The sequence below is a fragment of the Eurosta solidaginis genome, chromosome 2 (assembly GCF_040869045.1).
Source record: "Eurosta solidaginis isolate ZX-2024a chromosome 2, ASM4086904v1, whole genome shotgun sequence".
Classification (NCBI taxonomy): Eukaryota; Metazoa; Arthropoda; class Insecta; order Diptera; family Tephritidae; genus Eurosta; species Eurosta solidaginis.
Genome location: NC_090320.1, coordinates 230,506,275 through 230,518,735, shown reverse-complemented (window position 1 = coordinate 230,518,735; position 12,461 = coordinate 230,506,275). Strand labels below are relative to the sequence as shown.

General features: G+C 36.2%; 2 protein-coding genes across 16 annotated transcripts in view; one reads left to right on the top strand and one right to left on the bottom strand.

Annotated features, from left to right (window-relative positions):
* LOC137240664 (serine-rich adhesin for platelets) overlaps window positions 1-12,461 on the bottom strand; it is an 827,553-nt gene that overhangs the window by 208,079 nt on the left and 607,013 nt on the right. The window lies entirely within an intron of this gene.
* On the top strand, window positions 9,951-10,763 carry LOC137240115 (trypsin-like). Its single transcript, XM_067766048.1, has one exon. It carries the CDS (start codon window positions 9,951-9,953, stop codon window positions 10,761-10,763), a length of 813 nt encoding a protein of 270 aa, XP_067622149.1.

Here is a 12,461-nt window from a genome sequence, read left to right as displayed (position 1 = left end):
TATTAATTTTTGAATATAGAAATTATATTGTTTTGGTAATATAGGGGGAGGGGGCGCCAAAAAAATATTTTGCCCTGGCGCAAGAAACCCTCACTACGCCGCTGCTCTAAAACTCATGAAAGATGATCAAACGTTTAAGCCCATAACAAATTTACGTCTCACTTAAGGCCGCGGTACAATGACATTATTCATATAAATGCGTTTAACACAAGCTTATGCATTCCAATAACATCGCCACAGTCAACCAAGATGTTGCGTTTGTAAATATGAAGGAACTTCAGACTTGGCAATTGAAGTTTATTACGCTTTGCACATTTATGTACAAAATTTCGCGAAGCACTGTTGTAAACTTTCTCCCTATAAAACAAAAAGACTTGCTGACATATTTTGTGTCGTATTCGATTGTTATATTGCAGTTTTTAATTGTGAAAAATGTTAGAAAATTTACCAACCAGTGGGAAAAATAATTTCACTTGCAAAGTGTGCCAACACCCTTAGCCAAAGCAAATGCCATATTCTTCTTCTTATGATTTGCTTGGAACACAATTTGGGAGATGGCTACTTTTCAATATCAGATGGCGCCAGTGTCGCTCATTCCACCTTTCTCCATAAAAATACGTGCAATCTACTCATAAGCTTGTGTTAAACTCATATATATGAAAAACTGCTTATGTGTCGGAGCTATTAAACTCATCTATATGAGAAACTGCTTATGTGTCGGTGCTATTACACTTAGCAAACGATGTTGAGTATAACACACCACTTAACTTCGAGCAGTGTTTTTGTTGCATATAAATTAAGTTCACTCAGGGCCCATATCGTGTGTAACTATTCGTATCGAAATCAAGTTTTCACTCAAACATTACATCAAAATAGCTCTGAAATTGTGAGTCTTAATAACGACATATGTGAACAAGAGACTTGCGTACTAGAACTAAATTAATAGGCCCTGTGTACTTTTCCGTATTTGATAATTAAAAATACTTTCATGCTATTATTCAAACATGCAAATATGTACATATGTACATAAACTCACAAATAATTATAAACAAGTTTTCGTTTGAAAAAGAATACCAAAATCTTATCTGGGTATCTGGACCTAGAATAGATTGGTATCGACATCGAAAATTTAGAAAAATGGAAAAATAAAATAATTCAAAAACGAATACCGCTAAGCCAATAAAATTTTTTAGGTGAATTGGTTTTATGATGCAAAACATAATTCTAAAAAATTTGGAAATGTGCGTGGCAATACCCATATTTAGAAGAACAAAATTTGGAAGTTTAACAAATCGTAATTAAAAAGCCATTAAAGATATTACATTGAAATTTGCCAAAGACACTTTCCTAAAGGTATTATAACACTATTAATCACACAAAGCAAACAAGAAAAGCGTTCTAAGTGCACTGCTGGCTATGTAATGTTCCTTATCACCCGTACTTAAACTTGTTTTGCAATAACTTTCATGGAAAAGAAATGTATTGCAATGAAATTCAACATAGGTACTACTTCTTCTGACTCGCGACTAATACTCTTGCTCAAAATGGGCGTAATAGGTATGTAAGTTATCATGTCCATTTTTTATAGATCAAATATGATTACAAAACAAATGTCATTCTGTGATCATTCAACACTTAACGGGATATTTCCGTAATTTATAAGGCAATAATGCTAAAATTTTGTATGATCACCTTTCCTAAGGTTGACTTGAAAACCGTGTTTAACTATTTTAGAGAAACCGTCCGGGCAACGCTAACTAAGGCGAAAATCTTTGCATCGACTTCTAGAACGGATGAAGATGTTGTGCTGAAATTTAATATACATCTTTTATTTAAAAAAAAAAAATTGCCCTAGACAAGAAACACAAAATCAGTTGATTACCACGCCCAATTAAACTATATACAAATTAAAAATACACACACATACAAATTCGGGATCTGTAGCCTCTACCGCTTCCCATGAATTTCGCCTTAAAAAGTGCACATTCACATGTATGTTTTTCATAAAAATATATTTACACAGTAATTTCAGATATTAATTAATGGTGCCACGATTATCGACTTCGTTGTTTCCCGAAATGTTGTCATATCCAGATTTAAGTTTAAATATTAAAAGCTACATCGGTGTAACCTGATCGAAAAATACGGCACAGGTATAGGAAACATGTAAAAAAAAATCAGTTGGGAACGCATTCAGCCACGTCATGCTGGTTGTTGTAAACTTTATCCCAGTTGGCTTCCTTGCATATTTTATTCTTTTTGCACAATACATACTTTGTATGTAATCATGTGTTAAAGTTAAGATTGTTTTTTGTGGCGGTTTCAAAGAAACTGGTATTTTTTGCTTTTGTTCTATTTATAGAACTACAAAGACTTGACCAAAAACTGAAGATTTGGCAACTCTGTCACCCCTAATAACTGAAGCCTTGACCTGTCGAGCGCAGGACAAGAACACAGAACGTACTCATGCGTTTCTTTATTCAGCTCGCATTTCCTACAACTGTTGTTACTGACGAGGCTTAACTTGTAAGTAAGTATTGCATAGCGTCTGAAATGTGAATTTTGATTTTCATACATCATCTTTCAATATCCAAGTCTACCAGCTTGACATTTCTATAGTTGGTGGGCCTATCCCAATTAGTCCCTTGGAGTTAATCACATTGATTCTAGCCTATCAACCAAGTTTAAATATCACCTACACGTTACGGCTCCGGTTACATATATGAATACGCAGGCACATATCTTTACCTGGCGAGGCTTTATCCTTCGCAAGAATACTCAAAGTGGTGAAGCAAAAGCTTTCCCAAGATAGTCGAACAAATGACCGGTTGTGCTACTATTCTAAAGTCATGGACAGCCGAACTTGTCTGAAAACTGGAGCTACGCGGTTATTCATAATGAATTCTTGTATCGAAATGCTGGTAAATTTAAATTATGTAAGATTATACTATTTTCACCCATGAGTTACGCAATAATATCCACTTGTACTGCTTACTACCTATTTCTAGGGCGTCATCCCCGGCCGAATATTTACTCCCTAACATTTCAAGGTGTTTCTCTGGTAATGCTCGGCAGCACAGCGCGAAAAAAAAATCCGTTAGAAAGTCTTCGGAGCTTCTAGGAAAGTGACGTCGACGAAGGTGTGAGTTCGAAGTCGCAGTCCTATAGCTTCTGTGCTGGCATGTAGTGTGAGGGTCTGGAGGTGTGGTAGCGACTGGAGGTGGACAGGATTGCTACTGTTTACACAACGGCAAATATAGCTCTTAAACAGCCGAAAAAACTAGAGTCGCATTTTGGAGCGATCAACAATAGGCTGGCGTTGGGGCTAATCGTTAAAACTTTGCGGCGAGAGTCATGAGTATTAAAAGACCATTTATAGCAACCGCAAGTTGCCTTTGTGCGTGACCAGCAAGGAGCCACATATAATTTCAAGAAATCGTGTCGACAACGAGTATTTGGAGCTAGAACATCTCCTTAGGTGAAACTATGCTTTGTAGCCGATATAGAGATAAAAGTGTGGCCATTTTAAGTACTTAAACTTTTTTCGGCAGACGCAGCAGTACCAGTTCCTTAGATCGGGGTTAGATTCGAAGCCTCCCTGGAGTAAACTAGATATTTTGTGCTACATTTTCCTTGTAGAGTTACCCCTCCAAGCTTAGGTCTTGTTCAATTAGGGACCTTGTATTTCCTAGTAAATAATAATAGATCGTTGTCAGTTAACCCAACTCCAGGTGCCCAGACATGTACATCCCAAAGTGCCTGTTTCACCAGAGAGCTGATTGTTTTTAGGCTTCTGCTCCTTATGACGACTGGAACATAATCTGCATATGGCGTAAGTATGACTGGTCCTCCGTCGAACAGCCTAAGTAATTGGTTGAAATCCAGCGTCCACGGCATTGGTGATAAAACGCCACCCTGCGCCGTTCCTCTGTTTAAAAATTTTGTTGCCTCGCATGGACCCCATTGCGACGTAATAATTCTGCAGCTTAACATGGAGCCGATCCGATTTGTTAAGACAAGATGAACTTCAATCAAGTTGAGACTGTCTATGATTGCTTGTTTCGAGACATTGTTAAAAGCTTCGGCAATGTCCAGAAAAACACCAATGGTATACTCCTGGTGTTCCATGGCTTTCTCTATATTCAATGCATATCGACTAACTTGTCTTTGGTGTAAGCAAGTTGCGCCGAAATGAATAATTTCTCATTCATTTTTTATTTTATATACACATCTATTAATATATATAGAATTCTGAGCAGAAAAGATGTGAAACTAATAGGCATGTAGTCTTTCGGATGCAGATAACTGTTTTTTTCCGCTTTCGGTATGAAGACTACTCGAGCCGTGCTACAAGATTACGGGACGTGGTTCAAGTTTTATGCAACCCTCAAAGATTATTCTTAGTCATTCTACAACTGTTCCGCCTGCCATATTCAGCATTGTAGGGAATATCCAAAAGTGTTTATTGCCCATTCAGTTATGGTATTTGTCACCAATACTGGTATCTCTGGCTTAGTATAAGGAGTGAAGACGTTGTTTCATAACTCTTCCGCATCATCTCCTGATGGGATGTGTGTGTTGAGTAGTGCCTCGAGGGACTTTTCACTGCTGCGTAACCATTCCCCATCGTTCCTAATAAATGGGCAATGCTCACATACAACTTGTTTTTCGGTTAACTTAAATTCGCTATAGAAAAAAAGTCGCTAGACGCTAACACCAATCAAGTCGGCAGTGGCTTCCGAAAACGTTGGTAGGCGCTACGGGTACGTTCCCTCCAAAATGTCTCTATGGAGACGTCACTGAAACAAATAGAACTATATAAATATTTATTAATTAAAAAATATAGTCACCGTCAATACCATAATTCAGCTGTGGAAATATTTTTAAGACAATTATAAGGAAATTTTCGTTTTAAAAAGCATACAGAAATTATAATGCCAAATACGCACTAATTTCATATCGCTGGAATATACATACAGTCACGGACAAAAGTCTACACACACCCCATATTCTCATCTGAAAAATGTGCTTATAGAGTTTTATTTGAAACATTTTCTAAGCAAAATAATTTAAAAAATAAATAAATATAAAAAGGCAAAGTTATAAAAAACTAGCAAACCCGTCAGACGTTGTTCAGCCCTAAATTTGGTCTTTCTGCATACATTTTCCGTCTAACTCTGCCCTCCCCTCTTCACTTCAATTATTTGTCGCCGATGATGTAAATGTTGCTACAAAATTTCACAGTAGAATGAAAAATCAAATTTTATGGAGTAAGCGGCTTTTCATATTTTGTTGGAGTTAGAAGGCGATTCTTCTGCCATTTCACAATTACCAAAAAGTAGTTTTGAGTGAAAGGTGCAGTTGGCAGCCTTTGCCGCATCGTCGACGTTATCTTGAGTTAAGGTAACCTCATTTACCAGAATTGGTGAAGATATCTCAATTTTTGGTGAAGCCATGATTTTAATGTTCGATACTTTGTTCAACATTTGAAATTGGTTAAGTACCGGGGAAAAGAATCGATACTTTACTCAGTCCTTCGTGAAAAGCATCGAGTACAAAATACTCCAGTATTTTTTAGAAAAGTATCGATACTACTCACTCAGTACTCGTATCGTTCAATCATTAGTTATTGTGATTGCAAATATAAGAGAACATGACCTTGCGAGTCATCTCGACGCTAGAGACCCCGATATTATAAGTCTCAACTTTGATATTATTCGGCTGGTAAATGAACACAAACGTAACAAGTGGAAGAAGCATCTAAAAAACTGCAATTTTCTGCGGGTGTTGGTAAATTGTGGTCAACCGTAAAATCACTGTCCAATCCAACTAAACACAACGATAAAGTATCTATAGCCTTCGGCGACAAAACTTTATCTGATTCGAAGAAATACGCGAGCGCCTTTTGCCGACAATTTATAATACATTCTTCTGTAGAAAAAGCCATATGTCGTGCAGACAGACGGGTACATAAACAAAAACACGACGTACCACCCATTATCATCACCCCCACAGAGGTTGAAGGAGCCATCCACAAGGTCAAGCTCTCCAAATCAATAGGCCCAGGCGGAATAGCCCTGCCGAAGCTAAAACATCTTGGCGTTGAGGGAATAAACTACCAACGCACGTTTTCAATCTGCCGCTGAAGTCCTATGTAATTTCTGAACAATGAAAGATGGCAAGGATAATTCCACTACTAAAGCCTGGCAAATCAGATAACGAAGGCGAGTCATATCGACCGATATCACTCTTTTTGCCAGTAGCAAATATCTTAGGGGTAACATTCGATAATACTCCGACATTCAAGGCGCATGCCACCGAAATTGTATCTACAGTACAAAGCCGCAAACAAAATCCTCAAGTCATTTGCCAGCAACACCTGGGGAAAAAGTATAGAAAGGTTGCTAACCATGTACAAAGAAATTGGCCGGCTGCTCATGAGCTACGCGTCAACGGTTTGGTCTCCTGGTCTTAAAAATACATACTGGAAAAGACTGCATGCCTGTGAAAATACTGCAATCAGAACTGCCACCGTATGTCTCCTTATGACCCCGAACACCACCTACATAGTGAGGCCAAAGTGCTCAACATTAAAGAGCATAAAGAAATGCTGAACAGGCAGTTTTTGCTAAATTTTCATATAACAGGACATCCTAGCAAACAACTGTTTGATCTATCTCCGCCTTTACGGCGGTTAAAGAAACATCTCCATAAGCACTAGATACGGCAGCTGCCAACAAGAGCAGACAAGCACAAGCAGGCCCTAAACCAAATCCAAACAGAATCGGTAAACGCTTTTTCCAGGACGCATCCAGTGAATTCTGTTATCGATATATAATATCCTACACTTGTAGAAGAAGAAAGCATACTACCAAGGGAGACACGAGTCAACTTATCCCGACTTCGTTCTGGATACTGTAACACATTAACCTCTTAAAAAATAAATTAGTATGAAGCGCGACTATCCGAAGATATTTTAGGCCGAGCTTCTCTTCCAATTTTCGTCGTTCTCTTTTTTATTTTTTCTACAAATTGGCGGGACAGGCCCTACTTGTTTTTTGCCGACTCCGAACGGCATCTGCAAGGCAGATGAGTTTTCACTGAGAGCTTTTCATGGCAGAAATACACCCGGAGTGCTTTCCAAACACTGCCGAGGGGCGATTCCGCTTAGAAAAATTTGGCGTGAACCCGGGATCTTCGGTGTGGATGGCGGAGCACGCTAGCATCACATCACGGCGGTGGCCGGTTAACTTCTTACTTGTCTAGAATCAACCCCGATATACGTAATGTATGTCCTGCATGCGATATGTCCCCACATGACAACAAATATCTTTTAAATTGTAATGGGGAACCTACGCCTCTAACACCAATCTCCCTATGGTTCGCCCCTGTGGAGAAACAGCCAGTTTCCTTGGACTCCCGTTAGAGGACTTTGATGACAATTTGTGAGTGGTCGCATCCATTGAATGGGGCGAAGCACTATTACCACAACACTAGTTGTTGTTGATGTTTAAGTGCACTGAAAGAAAAATATTGGCAAAATCCATCGAAATACGGGTCAGTTCAACCGTATTTTCTGTCAATTTTTATCCATCGCAACAAGATATTGAATCAACTGCACACAAATTGTTGATTCGTAATTGACCATTTTAGTAGTCAAATAAACAAAAAAGTTGTTTAATTTTTCTTTACCCATAGTTTTGTTACGTTAACAATTATTACTGTCGCTCTAGGAATACCAATCAAAACTGTTAATATGAAAGGGATTTCTGTTCTTTTGAAATTACCAGTGCAAACTGTTAAATTAACAGATTTAATGTTAAGATGAGACTAACAGCAAAAACCGTAGAGACTGATTTTTGTTCATTCGAAATAACTAGCGTAAACTGTTAAATTAACAGTGTTTATTGTCCGAATTACACTTCCAGTGAAATCTATTGAAATAACAAATATTTCTGTTTTTTCTAGATTAATAGCTTAAACTTTTACATCAACAGAGTTTTCTGTTCATATGACATTAATACCTGTGGAAAAAATAAAACCGGATAAATATATATTTAAACTTTCGTAGTTTTTTTATTTGTATAAATAACATATAAGTACATTTCATTTCTTATTATTTTATTGCTATATTTATTAATATTAATTAAAATAATAATAACTTAAATCTGAATTCAAATAAACAAAACTTGTTCCGATTAACATCGAAAGCTTTGTACGAAAGTATGTTGCAATATGTATATATACGTAAATATGTGAATACATATATATTTGCCATATAAATATTCACACATGCGTTAGCACATGCTCTAGCGAAAATAATGGCACTGCACCATTTGTTAAACCACATTGGCGTCGGTTTCAAGAACTTTGATTCACATTTTTCTTTAAAAATTTTCACCATATTACTATATTATAATTATATTTGTATTTGTGTACGCACATTTCATATAAAATGTTTCCATTTTCTTTGAATTTAAAACAAAAATCGGACAAATAAGAACATATTTATGTACATATCTATGTATGTACTTACTAACCGAACTTCAATTGGGCGTATATCAAATATGCTGGCACACATTAAACATTATACTTTTTATTACTTCGTTTTATTAATCGCACTTTCACCAAATTTTATTTTTTATAATTTATTTAATTTATAGTTTTGAACTTCGTAGTATTCACGAAACTGATTCTCAATTGTTTCAGTTGCAGCTCATTCTCAATTTTTTCTCTCTTATGTAGAGTTGCCACACTTGATTGTTTCGAACAAAACTTGTAGTATAAATGTTGGACATAACATTTTAGTTAGAGAACTTGTAAATTATAGAAAAGTAAAGAATCAAATCGCGGGAGGGTAATTCACCACTGAAGTAACTTTACATGTAATTGGGCAAGTTTAATTCTCGTAACATTTTATTTTGAAACGATTCCAAAACAACTCAAACTTTTATGCTTGATGTTTTTATGTTGATATTTTTTTATTACCTTATTAGTTTCGTTCGCGTGAGTTAAAATTCGCAAAAACTTGAACAAAATGTTACTAACTTTGGAAAAAACCTGTTCTATCAAACAAAACTTATGCAACAAGAGGGCGCAATTTGCATTTTGCTTGGAGGAGAAGTTGCAGGATTGTACCCGATAAATAGGTGTCCCGGTATCACATAATTTTTTGCAGTGTTACGCACAGTAAATTTAAAAAATGGTTTTTTTCGTTTTGTATTGATAACTGAAAAACTAGTTTTTTGTTGTTTTCCCAATTTGTGTGTTTTTTCGATTTGGTGGTTTTCTTATTTTGGGGGTTTTTTTAACAAGTGGCACCAACATCATTAGTACAAAGCAGAGAGCAATTGTGTTAACAAAAAAAATCAGTTAGATTGATTAGGAATCTGTCAATTTTACAGAATTTTGTTCACTTAAGAGCGATAATATCTCTTCTGTCGAAATGGCTAAACTAATTTGTTCGCTTGACAAAGAACTTGGTCGAATTAACCATAATTCGATCAATTTCACCGAATCTCCGTTAAATCAACACAGAACCGAGTTGTTGATTTTACTAGCACCATTTCTTTAGCAGACCAACAAACATATAAAAGCATTAAACTAGGTAAACAGTACAACCCACATAGCTAACTGGTCTTTAATGTGCACTTTTGTGAATGCTAATATTACGTTTTTTCGCGATAACTTAGATGCTTTATTTTCAAGAACGGATTTGTTTCAGGTAAAATGATTAAAAACAACATTTTATGACCAGGTTATTTTGCAGTGTTTTTGTCTTTTCTAAACAACGAAAGTAAGTAGACATTTACCCGTCACTGTAATTATATTGAGTTGGATATTTTGGTAGAGCAAAAGCTGTTTGTTCGCATGATTTTGCTATTTTAGTAAGCTCTTTAATTTTTTGAAATTTCTTAAAGCGCAATTATATATAAATGACTCCAACAAAAATGTTCCTGTACTATTTGCTACTTAAGAATTCTAGAAAAAAGACACAAAATACAATGAATTTACGCGTTCTTCTCACGCTCTTGTTTGTCGCGTTTGATTGCATTTTGGGCCATATGAACTCGCAATATCGCATTGTTAATGGCAGACCTTCGACCATAGCGGAGAGTCCATATATGGTAACGTTGCAACATATAACGAATACTAAAGAATGTTTTTGCGGTGGTGCATTAATCACTGATGAAAGAGTGGTTACAGCTGCACATTGCGTGAAAAGATATGAGAAGAATTCAGTCATCGTTGTAGCTGGTGTAACCTATTTAACCGAACCCGGACAGCGCCGCGCAGTAGAGTTTGCAATTCATCCAGAGAATTATGATATCCCAATAAGACATATGGATGTAGGTGTGATTAAAGTGTGTGAACCCTTTGTCATGGGTCCTTTAGTAAAAACAATACCACTTTGCGAAAGTGAATTAAAATCGGGTACAAAAATGCAAATTAGTGGGTGGGGTGTCAGAGATGTGAAAACGATGGAAATTTCGAACACACTCCAAACTGCTGAGGTGGAAATAGTAAATAAATGGTGCTGTGCGGCTCGTTATTGGATCCAATCGAAATTTTTATCAGAAACAATGATTTGTGCTGGGGGTGGAGCAACTGATGCGTGCAAAGGAGATTCTGGAGGACCAGGCGTTGTAAATGGACAACTTTGTGCGATAACATCTTGGGGGATGGGGTGCGGGTCGCGATATCCGGGGGTATATACAACTGTAAATAATGCTGAAGTTCGAGACTTTATAAATAAAACGTAACTACTTTAATTGGATAGTGTTGTCATTAGTCCACTGTTCAGTGGAATATTACCATATCTCGGCTAAACGCTCCATTTCAGAATTTTTTCATAACCGCTGCAGCTCATGTCAAAACATATGGAATTTATATGTGGCGATAAAGCTTGTTTGAATGAAATACTGAAGTAGGGCGTTCTTCAAACAAATTCTTAAACAGGGCGTTTTCCAAAGGCCGCTCATTTGATTCTAAAAATTTAAATAATTTAAATATACTTAATATACATAACATTCGCTGCCAGTCGTATTGTCCATTATGTCCTGTTGGTTTGCCATATAATATTAGTTGCCAGTCTTATGCCAATCATGTCCTGCTGGTTTGCTACTCTGGATTTATTTAGTGTCCGGCCACATATTATGATTATTCCACTCCATTTATGCTTTTCATTTATTATTGAGCTTCCATTATTTTACTTCAAACAAACGTTCATAACTAATTGATCCAGATAACCACCATGAGTTTATTCGAATTTGCCAAAAGTCCGTTAAAATATTATTGGTAGTTGTCATACAAAGTTACATTGGGTTGATCTAGCTTGCGATGTAATTATTGCTCCTTTTCTTCTGTGCAGGATTTTTATCCAACATGATTTCAAAAAAAATGTTCTCTATGTTTTAAACTCGGCAGGACCTTTCAGATTCTTAGCCAAATCTGTCAGGATCTTTTCCTCCAGCAAGATCTTTAGCAGTTTTGCCAATTTCTGATCAAGCTGGCAGGATCGCCATGAAAAGTTACGATTCAATGTAAAGAGTGAAACGACTTTTGTAGTCTGATGATAATTCGAGATCAATTTTATTAAAGAAATTCTTTTTCTTTTATAGGTAATTTCTTAACCTACACATTCATAATTATCTTAATACTAACTAAAAATATGTACATGGTATGCATATATGTAGATTTGTATGCATGGTATGCCTACATGTAGATTTGCATGCATGGTATGCCTACATGTAGATTTGTATGCAAGCAATGCATATATGTAGATTTGTATGCAAGCTATGCATATATGTAGATTTTTATACATGCTATGCATATATGTAGATTTGTATGCATAGTCTGCATACATGTAGATTTGTATGCAAGCTATGCATATATGTAGATTTGTGTGCATAGTCTGCATACCTGTAGATTTGTATGCATGTTATGCATACATGTAAATATGTATGTATTCGTCAGCAAATCGATGTCTGGTTAATTCTCATTATTGGTTGTATGCAAATATTTTGGTGAGAAACTAAAATTGATAATAAAGCAGAATTTATTATTTGTGAACAGACTAGAGTGTCATATTCGGCATTCCATTGATGTTAGGTAACCGCTGTATTAGGTCAATAATTTGTATAATATTGTAATATGATTGAGCTGTTAAAAATTTATTGCATAGGAGTTCATGATGCGTAATGCCGCAAAATGTATTGCATAGGTGGGCATAGACGCTTAATGCTAAATTCAAGAAAGTCCCACTGAGAACCCCAAAATATATGAAGCGCTAAATAAATTTGAAGTAAAAAGTCATGCCAGGCTCGTTTTCAATACCCCGAAAAAATATTTCAAAAATAAAAAAGAAATAAATATAAGGCGCGATAACCTCCGAAGAGATTTAAGGCCGAGCTTCTCTTCCAATTTACGTCGTGCTCCTCTTGATTTTCCCTACAAATTGG